This window comes from Mytilus edulis, chromosome 3 (assembly GCF_963676685.1).
Source record: "Mytilus edulis chromosome 3, xbMytEdul2.2, whole genome shotgun sequence".
NCBI lineage: Eukaryota > Metazoa > Mollusca > Bivalvia > Mytilida > Mytilidae > Mytilus > Mytilus edulis.
Window position 1 is genome coordinate 33,398,890 of NC_092346.1, and position 17,361 is coordinate 33,416,250.

At 33.1% G+C, this 17,361-nt stretch overlaps 1 protein-coding gene across 1 annotated transcript; it reads left to right on the top strand.

Annotated features, from left to right (window-relative positions):
* Positions 1-6,108: 6,108 nt before the first annotated feature.
* Positions 6,109-8,076, top strand: LOC139515205 (cyclic GMP-AMP synthase-like receptor 2). The gene has a single exon (XM_071304768.1). The coding sequence runs from the start codon at positions 6,109-6,111 to the stop codon at positions 8,074-8,076; it is 1,968 nt and encodes a 655-aa protein (XP_071160869.1).
* The last annotated feature ends 9,285 nt before the right edge of the window (positions 8,077-17,361 follow it).

Genomic DNA, 17,361 nt, shown 5'->3' on the forward strand with positions numbered 1-17,361 from the left:
TTTAAAGTAAAGAAATAGTACTTAATATCAAAAGTAAATTTTCAGTACTACAGATTTTAAGTACACAAAAAGTACCTATGCAAAATTGGCTGTGTACAGTATGTACCTCACTGTAAATTAGTTAGATGACTTGTCAAAATTGAATTGCAAACGCTGAGTGGGTAATAAGATATAAGTATACCAATAACTTCTATATAGTTTTTAAACAGGTAGTTTTATGGGTTTCTCATATCATTGATTTAATATGTCTACTGAAGAAAATTGTCAGTGTGTCAAGAGGTTATCTCTGCCATGTCACGGAAAACCAATCAGTACCACGCAAAAATAGATTCAAGCAAAAGAATTTACACTTCTATCTTACGCTCAACTTTTGCAGTGGAAACTATTTACATTTTTAAACAAGAAAATATGAATACTCTAATTCAATTTAAAATAAAATTGATAAAGGAAATTGGGAGATACTGACATTCCAGCTCCAGACTACAACTCAATTAATTGAAATATTACATGTATGAATGTCCATGTATGCCATCGAAATGCGCGTCTTGTGTACCGTATTATAAACGGTGTCTTCCCGATTGTCCCACTTTTTGAAATTACATGTAAAAAAGTAATGAAATTCTGTGGGACAATCGGGAACATGTTTGAATGACAATTGGGAAGTTTAAATGTGCGAAAATTTAAATCAACATGATCATATAACATATAAAATAAAAAAAAAAAAATTTAGTCGTAGATACATATTTTTTTCTTAGTTTTTATACGCCCGTCTTTTAGACGGGACGTATTATGGTATACCGTTGCCCGTCCCTCCGTCTGTCCGTTCGTCGTCCACACTTCGAACAATAACTCAAAAAAACTTTCACCAATTTCCATGAAACTTAAGTGAATTGTTTATATCTATTGACGTCAGCTCCCTTTCGTTTTTTTTTAAATTTCAGATTTTAAGTTTTTGATTTATGGGGCTTTATTCATAAAAAAGGGGGGATTTTCAACACTTCGGACAATAACTCAAAAAGGCTTTCACCAATGTCCATGAAACTTTGATGAATTGTTTATATCTATTGATGTAAGCTCCATTTCAATTTTTATAAATTTCAGATTTTAAGTTTTGGATTAATGGGGCTTTATTCATTAAAAAGGGGGATTTTTAACACTTAGGACAATAACTCAAAAATGCTTTCACCAATATCCATGAAAGTTTGGTGAATTGTTTATATCTATTGATGTAAGCTCTCTTTCAATTTTTATAAATTTCCGATCTTAAGTTTTGGATTAATGGGGCTTTATTCATAAAAAGGGGGGATTTTTAACACTTCGGACAATAACTCAAAAAGGCTTTCACCAATGTCCATGAAACTTTGGTGAATTGTTTATATCTAATGATGTAACAAATAATACTTAATAGAATCTGATGAAAACATAAAATTTGTAAAATCTTTAGTTCTATTTAAAACATTAAATTTCTTGTAAAAAATAGGTTCCATGAATGTCATACGTTTGTACTATTATTGAATGGTTGCAAGGATGAAAGCACATTTACAGTCCCTGAGATACTAACTGTTCCCTGAGGCATATATCATTTCATGATAACATTTTTACTATCTAAGCTATGGATAAAAATCAAATACTGTTTTTGCATATAGGATGTTTTACTCTTCAGTCTTTTGTTAAAATTGGTTGCAATTGAAATCACAAATGATACCTTAGCATTACAGCTTTTTTTTTATAGAGTTCGGTTTCGGTGGAAGGGTTGAGTCTACAATAGCACATAATAAGTGAACAAGTGACAACATGAAAATCCTAACATGTGACTAAATATTCCTTAATTGTTAAAAGGTGTCATTTTATGAAAAAATAAGGAAATCAAGTCTCCTAAACATTTATCAATATGATCATCTTGTGAATATTCTAAACAATAAAAAGGTAATAATCAAAACTGAATATTAATAATAATATTCTAACATTAAAAAATTTAGTATGGGGTTATAAAATAAATGATGAGCAATACTATGAAATTAATTATCTGATTACTATTATAATGTTTTGTATATATAAGGCAAATTATATGTCTGAACAGAAAACAAAATCTTTAGATGTATATTCTGTATTTAAAGCAGAATTCATGTACAGCTACAAAGTGCAGGCAACTAGTAAACATACTAAGAATAAATGTCTACTTGATAAAGTTGTCAAATTGTTGTAATAATTTTTTATGTTTGCAAATGTATAATCTAGCAAAAAAGAAAAGAAAAAGGATAATATTATAATTTTTTTAGATCCGGAACTGATTTAGAGAAATAATTTTACCTATCACCGATAAGCAAGGAGATAACGGTATTTGTTATCCACTGTTTTTTTTATCGTTTAAAAAAAGGAAAAAATTATTTACACACTATCTTTTTTTCCAGAATCGAAACATTAATACATACCTGTGAATTGCTAATTATATTAATCATAAATCACTATTTTAAACTGGTAATTTCCAAACCAGGAAGAGATATTAATACAATAATATAAAATCGATAACTGCAAGTGTGAACTATTTCCGGAAACTTTTTCTTTCCAAACAAGCTAGATACACATATTGATAAATTAAAATTTCATATATTCTTATTTATTTACGGTTGAAAATGAAATATTTATAACATAGATTAGATAAATTGTAATGTTTTATTGTTAAACAGAGAGAAATCCTAGATTTCTTGTTAAAATAAAGATACCCTTCACTAGAATGCTGGACTAGTGAAGTAAATTGTTAACAGCAAGCAATATATTGCTGAATAAAAAAAAAAAAAAAATAATCATTATCCACCATATTAAGCACCATTTGAACAACTTTTGCATACATCTTTGTATAATTTAGTATGGATTCCTTACTGTGTTCAACAGAATCTAACTATGAGCAATATACCCGAAGAAAACTATCTTCTTTCAAACTACTATAAAATTTGGAAATCAGCCGTAGAATTACTAAAACCCATAATCATATATCACTTCCTTTATATTGCATTGAAGACTTCTATGTTATATGCCAATGTTAATGATATTTGTTTTTTATGCTAAATATTGAAAAGCTGAACTAGGTTTAATCATCAGTGTCTTCTTCACTGTAATCAATGTCCTCATCATCAGAAAAATCCTCATATTCATTCTCAGAAGAGGCCTCCTCATCATCAATGAAATCTTTATCTTCATCATCAATGAAATCCTTACTTTCATCACCTACTTCCTCATTTAGAACATAACTTTCAGTAGAGTCACTTTCACCATCTTCACTTTCCCTGTTATCTTCTTGCTGCTCCTCATTATCATTGTAGTCTTTTTTGCCATTTTTATACGCCCTTCGTCAATGAAATCCTTACTTTCATCACCTACTTCCTCATTTAGATCATAACTTTCAGTAGAGTCACTTTCACCATCTTCACTTTCCCTGTTATCTTCTTGCTGCTCCTCATTGTCATTGTAGTCTTTTTTGCCATTTTTATACGCCCGTCGTCTTTCAAACAACGGGCGTATCATGCGCTAAAGCGCAGCCCTTTATGATTGGCGTTGAACTAGCAGTCAGTAACTCTGAGATCTGTAGTTAGTGTTTTGGTGTGGTGATGTCCCAAGTCAGGAGCCTTTAATTCAGTGGTGGTCTTTTATTGCTGTGTAACATATTTGTTTTTCTTTCATTATTTTGTACATAATTATGCCATTAGTGTTCTTGTTTGAATTGTTTTACATTTGTCATTTTGGGCTTTTTGTAGCTATTTGGTACAATGTATGGGATTTGTTAATTGTTGAAGACCGTATGGTAACCTATAGTTGTTAATTTCTGTGTCATTTGGTCTCTTTTGGAGAATTGTCCACATCTTCTTTTTTATGGAAGCCTTGCTCTTCTTTATAATTGGTGAAGAGTTCCTGTTGACTGCAAAAATAATGGGAAAATTGGAAAAACAGCCTTTAATAGTGCTTCTAGGAAAGGCTGATCTTACAAAATTCTAGACAGCAGCAAATTTATATAAAATGGGTGCGGGTACAAGAAATGATTTTACCAAAAGCATGTTGTGCATCTCATATATTTTTTTTTCTCTTCAAATTTTTCTAATATGTATTTTTTTCAATGATTTATTAAAAAGAAGTTGAAATAAAAAGATTTTTGTTTTTAAAAAATAGAAAAATCCAAAATAAACAAAATTGACAGCATGATCAATTTGACACAAAAAAGAAATACAATTTTATAAAACTTTCTTATTTTAACACCTACTTCTACTTTTGACAAGTTAGATCTATTCATATTGGTCCACTCTATCTTGATTGAAAGTATGAAAACAAAGTTTAATTGTGAAACTGTGTATTTTTTCATGATAATATGCAAAAAATGGATAAAATGTGATGTATACTTGGAGAATCATCAGACTTGGGTACTTTCAACTGGCCGTAGCAAAATAAAGTGCACCGAAGTATATGATTTTTTCGTCACCAATTTAAAATTTTCTAGAGTAAGATACAAACCCAAAACTCAGGTTAGGAAAAAAATGTTTAATTCTTGGCCTTAAAAGATATATTTCATAAATCAAATATATTGTTTTTCATCAAAAATGTATATATATCAATCTTATGATTTAAAAAACATTTTTTAAATATTTTAATAATAAAATTAATGTTAAATGTGCAATTATTATTTAGCAATACAAACAATAGTTACCTTGTTTATCTAAGAACATTTTACTACATAAAATAATGTGGGACAATCAGAACTGTTCATGTGGGACAATCAGAACTCTTAAATTTTAAAAAAGTGGGGAAATCGGGAATAAACCTCATAAACATCATGGTATAATCGATGAGTTTTAGCGTTACAAATTAGAGTATTTACTTCTGTTATTCGGATAAAATTTTGGTCTCCAAAATAACTTTTGATTTATTCCCGAACCCTGACGTCTATTTAACTGTACAAGTAGCTCATTTCGAATTGAATATCAAACTATTGCTATCTTCTTGTATCCCTGTTATTATCAATGTATAAAGGGAGCATAACTCTGTAACACTTAGAGCGACCACATTGAAACGAGATCACCAGACGGAAAGGGTTAATTTTGTTTAATGTATATTCCATTTCGTATGGTTTTTTGAAAAATTGGCTGATTTAAAACTCAAAAGTATATTAACTCTTAACCTACACAACTAAAGTCTTGTACTGATTGTAAGATTTAAAAAAAAATTTAATACTGTTCAGACATGACACTTACAATCAATCCAATACTCTGCAGAAGTTTTCTGACAAACTGGTAAATACAACTGTATCACAAACCAAACTCTTTTGGGCAGATATATAATATTCACACATATTCAATTTTGTTTACGCACTGGTTCCCAGATGTTGTCTATATGTTTCATCTCATAGAAACATAACTTGGAAACTTACCAGTATGAATAAACATAAATTACGGACGCCTTGAATTCCGAGGTAGACCAAGAAGGAAGGAAAATAGGACACCGACTTCGTTTGAACTCAGTTTTACTGTGTGTTATTCTAGAGGTATAGGGGGATTCAGATATTACAAAACATGTTCAACACACAGCATGTTTGCTCTTGTCCCAAGTTAGAAACCTGTCGCATATATTAGTGTTTTTTAAAAACTTTGATTCATTTGTACGTTTTATAATTCAGTGCTGCATTAGTTCACTTAACAAGTCTTTATTATTGATTAGAGGATCTCTTTCTTACATCCCCTGTTTCTTATTTCTATACTGGTAAACGTTGAATAAGAGACTAGAACCGATAGAAAACAAAACATGACGATAGATCAAACTGATCAAACGATCGGTCCAGGTTAATCAGATGACACCATGCAAATCAATATAATTACCATTTACTTCTTTTTATTCGTAGAAGATTGTCCACAAATACAACATAATCACTGGGAATCTGCTCTTATTTATGCAATCGGTCCATATATAAGTTAATAATTTGCACTCTAAATAGGCCATTTAAAATTTATGTAAAAAAAAGTAAAATCCCCAAAATACTAATATCATGAAATTCTAACTACGGATTTGAAAAGAGTACTCATTGTAAAGTACTCTTATCTTTTTTATGTTTCAGATATAAGACTTAAAATGTCAGTAAATACAGACTCCATGCATTTTTATCACTATCTGTGTCACAAGATTGGGTCTGAAAAAGAAGTGAAGGCTAGGAGGTTAACTTTTATGGCTACTGATACATCTAATGGTGTGCAAGTTAGCAGTGGCAGCAAAAGTGAAGGACTTAATTTAAAAGGCAGTGACATTGATTTGATGTTCATAGACCCTGGTTATAAAGTGTATGAATCTGAAACAGATATTTTCCAGAGTCAAGAAACAGTGTTATTAATGGACACTGCAGACACACCGCCATGTTTTACACGTCTACGTTTATATACCAATTACAACTGGTTATATAATGATGTGAAGGAAGTGCTAGTGCAGCATGGAATGGAGTGTTTCATGTCAAATGACCTTTTCAAACAAAAATATCTGAAACTTACGTCTCCCTGTATTACTTTTATGAATAAAATCCATGGTCCATGCTTATCAGCTGGCGATGATAGGTATGATAATGCATATTGCCTCAAAATGGACAAATGGATATCGCAAGCAGTACCATGGATCAATAGACCACGTTCATCATGGTTGTCACCTGAAATCATTTCGAAAATAACTGTAAATGGTGTTTTATTTGTACCAATTGGGTTTAAGAATTCAATACATGAGGATTTGGAATGGCGTATATCATTTTCTGTAGCTGAGAAATTCCTGATATTTTCTTTCAATCATACCCAGTTGCTTTGTTATGCTTTACTTAAAATAGTTCTGAAAGAAATAATAGAGAAGAATGAAAATTTAAAAGGTTTACTTTGTTCATACTACCTAAAGACATTGATGTTTTGGATTTCTGATGACACAAATCCCACCGATTGGAGACCAGACAATATTATACCATGTTTTATGTCATGTTTGAAGAGACTTTTATACTGTATAGAGTATTCCACATTGTTACATTATTTCATTACTGACTTTAATTTTTTTTGCCTGCGTTTAAATACAGAGGTTGAAAAAAAGAAGAGTTTATCCAACTTGCTTAGGAATTTATATCAACAAGGAATTCAGTGTTTCTCAGCCTCTGAAACACTCCATGGTTACGCTAGATTATCAACAACAACCACTTCTCAATTTAACATCACTTCTAAACTTATACATGATGTACTCGAAATTTGCAATGATTGTCCTGCTTCATTTGATGAAACCAGTATATCTATATGTCTGAATCGTTTGCTTCATTATTGTAAAACAGATTTGTCCAAAGTTTTTCTATATTACTTGTCAAAAGCACACCAGCATAAACCACAAATTCAACATACTCACAACTCACAAAGCAACAAACAGCAATACTCTCGGTACAAATATGACTTAAGTCATCTGTTAGTAGGCGTGCATTCAGATGCAGTAGCAGGCTGGTTGATGTTGGCTTCTTTCTTTTACGTCCACGACAAGTACTTAACATCATTATGTATTATAAACTATGCTTTGTTACAAATCACAGATGAAAAATGTGAAAATCGATTTAAAACAATGGTTGAAACGATGCCTAGGATCATTTTTACACCAGAACAGGAATCTGCAATTGACATGATAAAAAATGAAAAGCTTATAACAACCTTAAAATCTTTAACGATCAGTAAACTTCGATTTGAATGTATGTCACAAATTATTCCAAAAGAACTACAACATGATGTCATGACATATCTAGTTGACTTCCATCCATCGAGTTTTGCACATTTCCTCAGATTTTTGTGCCTCTTCCATCTACATGAACATATTGCCTGTGAAGATGCTTTGCAGCAGTTGCTTCATGCAAATAACAATATACTTTGCGACAAGGAACGGCCAAATTTTTTATTTTTGCATTCAAACATATTTGTTGGAATAGCAGGACAGATGATTGGTAAAACATTCCTAGCAGAAACGTATTTTACTTTTGCTGCTAAATTTGACAAATTCAATCGGACTACTGCTGGAAAAAGATTTCGTGAACTTTTAACGTGATAAAGATATGTGTAACAAATGTTTATAGTACGAATAATTTTATTTGTTATGTTATTTCTTGTCGATCTTTTGTAACCATTAATGTATAGGATAGAAATACAGGTCACGAACCAAAACCGAGGGAACACATCAATTTTAAAAGGAAAATGACGGAACAACAGAAAAACTGAACTACTACAAAAACAAACCCCACATATATAGAAACGGACTATTTGATAACAATTGCCATATTCCTGGCATGGTACAGGAATTGTAAGAAAACTGGTGGGTTGAACCTGGTTATATAGCAATGTTAACAATACCGCTAAAATGACAACATTACGTGACAGCAATACTGTACAACCAAATGCAAATACATCCATTACAGCGAAATATACAAATAAACAACAAAAAGTACATTTCAACGTTAACATGTAAACCACAGATTAACAACGAACACCTACAATTAATTTACGACAGCACACGTGTACAGAACAATAGAAGTATAAACTATGCGACACATGAATGTATCAATGCCACAAAAATTACGTCACAGGTAAATTTTTAAAAACACAAATAGGAAATAGGGATAAGGTTTGTAATGGTGTAACTTCCTTATTTTCTAACTATAACAAGAATATTATCATAGATTTCTGCTAGTATTGATGTAATTTTTTGTTTTTGGTAACCATGTCAGCTTTTGCTCTAATAAAAATGTGTAAAAACAAATAAATCCTGTGCATTTAATTGCTCTCAACTAATAATCATATAAATGAAGTAGCTGATTAACTAACTTTACTTTAAAATAAATATAGAAAATAAAAAAATAAAATGAAAAAAGAATTAAACCACAAACAACAAGACATAACGTAATATCAAACCAGAATTACAAATGAAACATCATAACTAATTACATGAATGTTGGATGTATGAATACTGAGACACGTCTAATTGCAATGCGAATCCATACTCGGCAAAACATAGAAATATGTCACGTTAAGTACTTAGCAGACCAAACGATGTAGATAGTAAATAAAATCTAAGACGTTGTAAAAATGTCGTTAGTAAGTTTAGACACAGAGACAGCGTATAGATCAGCCAATTTGTGATGATGTTTATCAAATACGGAACGTCATATTTACAACTTCCTCCTCATAACTCTACTGGAACAGTTATGGACACACCCCTATATATGAAGTCCGTTTACTTCGAAAATACACGTGGATAACGTATTACTGAGATATGTAAACAGCATACGATGGAGCAGAGGATATGTAACTGCTGAGAAATGAAAAATTGATAATTAGGAAGTGATAATCGTCCCGTTTGTCATATATTTTAATGTGAAGTCGTCCATTTGTGTCAATTTTAATAAAAATGGCAAGGTATGAAGCAGTACTTCTAGTATCGGTAGTAGCCTTAATTTCAAATTCACTGGTATTTATGAGATGTAAATACAGACTGAAATATTGTTTTTTTCAGTGAAAGGACATCATCAATATATCTTAGCGAGATCACACCTAGTTTTTGGTGGAGTTCGTGTTGCTTATTCTTTAGTTTTCTATGTTATGTCATGTGTACTATTGTTTGTCTGTTTGTAATTTTCATTTTTAGCCATGACGTTCTCAGTTTATTTTGGATTTATGAGTCTGACTGTCCCTCTGGTATCTTTCGTCCCTCTTTTAAAGTAAAATTCAAGAAATTCGCAAGGTGCGTTTTCTTTTTGTGTTTAAAAAGGTTCTGAATGAATTTTGTGTCATACGAGTACAAAAACAAATCGGCCAGTAGAATCGCACAATCAGTTCGTGTACTCATTGGAATATTGACTTTCTATTGAAATAACAACCCCTCAAAGCAAACAAATATAAAATAAAAAAGTTCAGCATTTTTATAATATCATCTTCAGTAAATTTTCTGATAGAAACGGTGTAGTTCCTCTCAAAATAAGAATTTTTATTAGCCAAACCAAGAATTTATAACTTCGATTTCCATTTTAAAGAAAAAGTTTTGTTTAATGAGTTGCTGAAGTCGATCTTTCAATTGAACATACGGAATAGTAGTGTAAAGCGTAGAAAAATCAAAAGTTTTATCGTTGCTATAAAATTACAGAGATTGGGATCTAAGATTATGAAGTATATCTTAGAAATTTTTCGAATCCACATCTGATTGACACCACTATTTTGAAAATGTAAACGCATTATCATAGTCAAATATTTCCAAAAAATCTTATTGACAATACGTTAACAATTGAAATATATATATATATATATATATATATATATCATGTACTGCAGTACGCCGCTAAATTAAAACTGACGTGGAAAGGTAACACATGCCCACCGAAAGCTCTTTTTTTGAGAGCCCAGGTGGTCGTGTGGTCTAGCGGGACGGCTGCAGTGCAGGCGATTTGGTGTCACGATATCACAGTAGCATGGGTTCGAATCCCGGCGAGGGAAGAACCAAAAATTTGCGAAAGCAAATTTACAGATCTAACATTGATGGGTTGATGTTTAGACGAGTTGTATATACATTATGTACACAGCCATGTATCACCATCATTGATTGCGATCCGATGGATACATCTGTTGTAGGGTTGTCACTGACTCAGACGTACTTATGAATATAATTATTTTCTGTGACTGTATCTTACATTAATTTGTAGGATCCTTTACTATAGATAATTTAGCTGATCTGTAACAATAACATCTTCATGCCTTATATATCATGTACTGTAGTACGCCGCTAAATTAAAACTGACGTGGAAAGGTAACACATGCCCACCGAAAGCTCTTTTTTTGAGAGCCCAGGTGGTCGTGTGGTCTAGCGGGACGGCTGCAGTGCAGGCGATTTGGTGTCACGATATCACAGTAGCATGGGTTCGAATCCCGGCGAGGGAAGAACCAAAAATTTGCGAAAGCAAATTTACAGATCTAACATTGTTGGGTTGATGTTTAGACGAGTTGTATATACATTATGTACACAGCCATGTATCACCATCATTGATGGCGATCCGATGGATACATCTGTTGTAGGGTTGTCACTGACTCAGACGTACTTATGAATATAATTATTTTCTGTGACTGTATCTTACATTAATTTGTAGGATCCTTTACTATAGATAATTTAGCTGATCTGTAACAATAACATCTTCATGCCTTATATATCATGTACTGTAGTACGCCGCTAAATTAAAACTGACGTGGAAAGGTAACACATGCCCACCGAAAGCTCTTTTTTGAGAGCCCAGGTGGTCGTGTGGTCTAGCGGGACGGCTGCAGTGCAGGCGATTTGGTGTCACGATATCACAGTAGCATGGGTTCGAATCCCGGCGAGGGAAGAACCAAAACTTTGCGAAAGCAAATTTACAGATCTAACATTGTTGGGTTGATGTTTAGACGAGTTGTATATACATTATGTACACAGCCATGTATCACCATCATTGATGGCGATCCGATGGATACATCTGTTGTAGGGTTGTCACTGACTCAGACGTACTTATGAATATAATTATTTTCTGTGACTGTATCTTACATTAATTTGTAGGATCCTTTACTATAGATAATTTAGCTGATCTGTAACAATAACATCTTCATGCCTTATATATCATGTACTGTAGTACGCCGCTAAATTAAAACTGACGTGGAAAGGTAACACATGCCCACCGAAAGCTCTTTTTTTGAGAGCCCAGGTTCGAATCCCCATGCTACTGTGATATCGTGACACCAAATCGCCTGCACTGCAGTCGTTCCGCTAGACCACACGACCACCTGGGCTCTCGAAAAAAGAGCTTTCGGTGGGCATGTGTTACCTTTCCACGTCAGTTTTAATCTAGCGGCGTACTACAGTACATGATATATAAGGCATGAAGATGTTATATATATATATATATATATAAATAAAAATGTATATTTTTGTATATGCAATGAGTTACTAGTGGTTACGTTTTCGAAATTAAAATTAAATTAAAGTTAAGTTAAGTTACATTGAATGTAGTACATATTTATTTATTTATTTTTACCTCCGGCAGTGAGGCGAGAACATGGGATCTCTTTGCTGTCCGTCGCGCATCTTACCGCTGAGCCACAGAATCAATTACCGAAATTGTGTATTCTTAAGTATATAGCTCTACTCTATTGCCTAGCTCTACTTTACGGCCAGGAAAGAGAAAAAAAACTATTTTCCCACTTCCAGCTTCTTTGTTTCAAATAAATTTTAACATGATTGATTTATTTTTAACTTGAAACAAAGATAGAAGATATTAGTTTAATTTAGTGTCTGTTAATTTTCCTGAACCACGGATGATAGACGGTTGCTTTATCTTTTTTTTTCTTCTCAATAATGTATTTCAATACTTTGGAACAATTTGGTTGCTAGTTTTTTTGGTCTTGAATGAATGAATAATTGAATTAAATTCGCAGATACATGTTCCAATTGCATGTATTGTTTAAATAATGTTGGTTATGTTCTACCTCGCTATGCTCGTCCGAACATAAATTATTTCTCATTCTATATAAAGAAACAACAAAGACTAAAATGGCAGGAGGTACACACCAAACAGTTTTAATATAACATTTTTCAAAATACATGTATACCGTGCAATCGAATATTAAAGTCCATACATCATGCATCATTATATTATCTATATAATCATCTGAACTGTGCTCTTACTAATATCTACGAAAACAAAATACAAAGAATTAGGATTTATACAAAGCATAATATTACAATCTAAATGTAATAAAGTTGTCGAACAAGTTTGGTGTGTGAAATCTCGATGAAATGAAAAGGGCGCGTAAAACAGTATATAAAGTCCGAAAACCAAATTACTCAGTATTCCGCGACAGAAATAGGACGAAATCTCAAAACGAAGAGAAATATAATTATGTTCTACCTCGCTATGCTCGTCCGAACATAAATTATTTCTCATTCTATATAAAGAAACAACAAAGACTAAAATGGCAGGAGGTACACACCAAACAGTTCGACAAAACAAAGGAAATATGTGTAGATGAGTATAAATAAAATAAAAAAATAGCAATTTACAAATTCAAATTATTGGTAACAGATAACCTGTTGTATAAATTTTCTTTTATGTAACCGTCTTTTGAAAGATCTGATTTCCATCGACCGTGTGCTTTTAATAATCTTTCTGGTATTCTATTATGAGCTGCCTGAGTCACGCCTCCACTTCTCAAACTATGAAGGCCAAATTTACTTTTATCAAAACCTGCTTGACACAAAGCATCTAAAAGTAGCTCTCTTGCTCTAGTGTATGATATAGGTTTGTTAATTTTGCATAACGCATAACTATTTTTACTTTTTAAGAATGTAATTGCTCTAAAAACATATTCGCTGGAAATCACAGAAATATTTGTTAATTTTAAATATCTCTCTAACGTTGTCACTGGACACAAGTCCGTGCTGGTTCTAGCGATACAAATAGTGTTACCATGTCTATACAAATCAGTTTTACTACTTTCTATAATAATCTCTAGATGAGATTTCTGAAAAGTTAAATTTGATGCTTTAATATTTGCAAGCTCACTGAAACGCATAAAACCGGCGTATCCCAACAGCATCAAACAACATATTCTTAAATTCTTAATGTTATTCAAATCTTCATAATTATTGAAAACATTTTGCAAAATTTCAGCTGTAATTGGTTCTTTTTTATTAACGGGCTTTGATAAAATTCTGGTTCCTCCTTCTAAAATCAACTGCAAAAATGTTTCAGAAAACACTGAATTGTACAAGCTAAGCTCATGCTCCCATTTAATTGCGTAATACGCATTTTGTAAGACTGAAGAAGATACTTCCAGCTGAATTAAATATGATAAATAAAGTGCAATGTTAGCAACTGACGATGGTAACGCACATAAGTCATAATTTGTACACCAAATGTTAATTTTTTTAAAAGCGTAATCATAAACTTTTATAGTGTTTTTACTTTTGCTGGACATAACAATACGGGGTAATTTATCAGCGAGGTTGCGTAAACAGGGATTTTCAAAAGAATTCAGATCCTTCCAGTGAGAAAAATTAAACCGAACCTGAAAGGAAAAGAAAGCAATTAAAAAAAAAATACCTATTATATTGCGCCAATTATCGTATCTTGTAAGGGTCTCCGTCACGGAGTTGTCAAATCTCATCACAGTAGATATAGTCCCATCACGGGAAAATAAACGAAATCCCATCACGGGAACGTAAACAAAATCCCATCACAGGAATAATATATTCAGCTATAAACACCCATAACAGGTTAAGAATATCAATACCCATCACGGGTTATTACAATGACTGAAATAAACTCCCATCACGTGAAAATTAATACTAGTATATAATTGCCGTCAGCTCCTGAAATCTAACCTCAAGACGAGAATGTTAAATGATAATTTCTCAGCGACGAAAATACTGTTAATATCGGAACCTTTTTGAAAAAACTTCTTGGGTTTCGCGTACTCGATTACATCTTTCACGAAGTATTTAAATCTTTGATCATTAAATGACCACAATAAAGGCCAAAAAGGTGACGATGTCCATTTCGGTATGACTAAAGTGCCTTGACCTTTACAGGTAAACAGGTGTGAAATTGATCTACTAATTAATTTTACAGGTGGTACAATCCAACAGTTAAATTCTGACCAATTTTGTGCGAAAGCGTCTACTCCACTGGTCCCGGGGCACCAATAAGGAGAATAAAAATTTGACAACTTTCGGTTATTGCTGTCTGCAAATAGGTCGCACGTGTATGGGCCCCATGCTTTATTAAAACAATTAAAATATAAATCGGATACAAACCAATCATCAAAGTCAAAAAATTTACTGTAAATATCAGCAATTTGATTTTGATTTCTAGGTATCCATTCTACTTCTAGGGAAATGCTGAATTTTAAACAAAAATTAAAAATGTCAATTGCAATATCTTGTAATTCAGAGTTCATGCTGCCTGCCTTTATAATTCTTACTACGTTCTGATTGTCAGTGTAAACTTTAACTAAACGATTGCTGAAACGTTGAACCAAAGAAGATAAAGTAATAAAGACGGCCTTTAATTCTCTATAAGTCGAACTTTTAGATGCTTCTATGTTAGACCACATCTTATGGACTACTTGATGAACTGTCTCTACTATAAAACCAGCACATGCATAACTGCTAGCGTCTGTATACACTATTCTGTCGGGTAGATAGGTTTGTTGGAATAGATTTTTTTCTAGGTAAAGTATGACAATTATTCAACCAAAAATTAATTTCCTGCTGTGCTTTTAATGTTAAAATTATTCTTTCTTCCCAAAAACGAGAAGTAGCAACTAACATCATCATATTTCTACTCATGATCCTACAAATATTACCTAAACTAGGCATGAAAGAAATAATTTTCCCTGTAATTCTGGTTAACTGTCTTGCTGACAGCGAATTACAGGAAAGTTTATCTATGTCTTTTTTAAAACGAAAAATTTTATCTATAGGAAGATCCAAAGTTGAATTATGCAAATCCCATTCGAAACCCAGCCAAGTTAATTTTTGAGTAGGCTTCCAAACGCTTTTTTCTTGGTTAACGAAAAAACCTGCGGATTTAAGATCTAACTGCAAGATATTAGATAAAACTTTACAAGATTGTGCATTAGACTCTACTCCCCAACCATCATCAAGGTATAATATAACTCTAAGACCCTGCGAACGCCAATGCTTGACGACAGGACGTAAAACTTTTGAAAACACATGTGCTGCTGTAGATAACCCAAATGGGAGAGCTGAAAATTTAAAGTATTTAGTTGTGTTCTGAAATTTCCAGGAAAATCCTAAATATGTCTGATGGTCTTTATGAACGCTCACGTGATGATACCCGCTAGTTAAATCAAATTTAATCATGTATCCGTTTTTAATTGTGTATTGTAAAGCCTACGCTACACCCTCGAACTTAAATCTCCTTTTTTCTATAAATTGATTGACGTGCCTTAAATCTAAGATCAACCTTTCTTTACCTGAGGCGTTAACTGATACGGTAAGTGGATTGCATTGATAACAAAAGGAATGTGATCTTTGCATTCGATAGCTGCCCCCGTTTCTAAAAGCTTACTAATAGCACGCTCCACGAATACTGAATGTTTAAAAGCAGAAGTATTATTGCTCAATATAACTGACGAAGGATTTTCATAGAAAGGTATTAAATAACCGCTAGAAATTACGTTGAGAACAAAATTGTTTGCTTTTAAGATATCTTTCCAAAATGAAAAGTTTTCGTTAAGACTACCAACATGAAATGAGTTTTTATCTTGAAGTGAATTTTCATAATCATAATCTTGCTCGTGTAAATTATAAAACTGGTACTTAACTGTTTCACTGCTGCTGCTTCTCTGAGGGGTATCTGCCTGCTTTCCTGGGACATTGATAGGCCCAATGACCTTCCTCGTTGCAGTAGAAACAGCGGGTTGCTCCTTTCTTTCCACCAAAGTACTCGCTAGAAGTGTAGATGCCTTTTCCACCAGCCGTACTCCTGCTCCTAGATGAGTCTTCTGAATATGTTGAGCTAGGGCGACGAAAAAGATCAGACGTAGCCTTTTCGTCGACTGGGTTCTTGTAATAAGGGTTGGGTCGGTCGGCTTTTGTGTACTTGTCCCTCCTCTTCATTTTCGCTCTGTATGCTGCCTGCTTTAGCCTAGTTGCCTCTTCTGTACTTTCGGTTAACGGGTCGTCCATAAACTCTTCAACTACGTCCCAACCATATTTGTCGGCAATACGGAGTAGCTTGTTCCTTTCTTTTAAAGCTGCTTCTGCTTGCTCCAAGGCTTTAACTGCTGCACCGACAGAACCACGCTCTAGAAAATCTGTCGCTCTGCTAATTTCATTTATACGAGCAGTATTGAACTCGTGCTGCCTTCCATTGCCCTCGAATTTAAACTTTGGAGCGATTGATGGTAAACGAGAACTCTTATCCAGGGGACTATTGCCAATCTTTAAGTCAATTTGTGCGAAAAGTTCTTTCTTGTGTCTAACTAAAGCGGTATCTAATTGACGGGAAAACAAAGAAAGGGCGTCTTCAGGAGAAAATCCTACATGATTACCTGGGTCTGTTTGATTTGGCGGTTCACTATCTCGGTTGGTAACTTCGCGTGGGTCTTCCTCGTCACTCATGTTGAACTAAAGTTGTCGAACAAGTTTGGTGTGTGAAATCTCGATGAAATGAAAAGGGCGCGTAAAACAGTATATAAAGTCCGAAAACCAAATTACTCAGTATTCCGCGACAGAAATAGGACGAAATCTCAAAACGAAGAGAAATATAATTATGTTCTACCTCGCTATGCTCGT

What these genes read in the sequence shown, in the direction of transcription:
- LOC139515205 (XM_071304768.1), top strand. Translation starts at nt 6,109, where the DNA reads ATGTCAGTAAATACAGACTCCATGCATTTTTATCACTATCTGTGTCAC.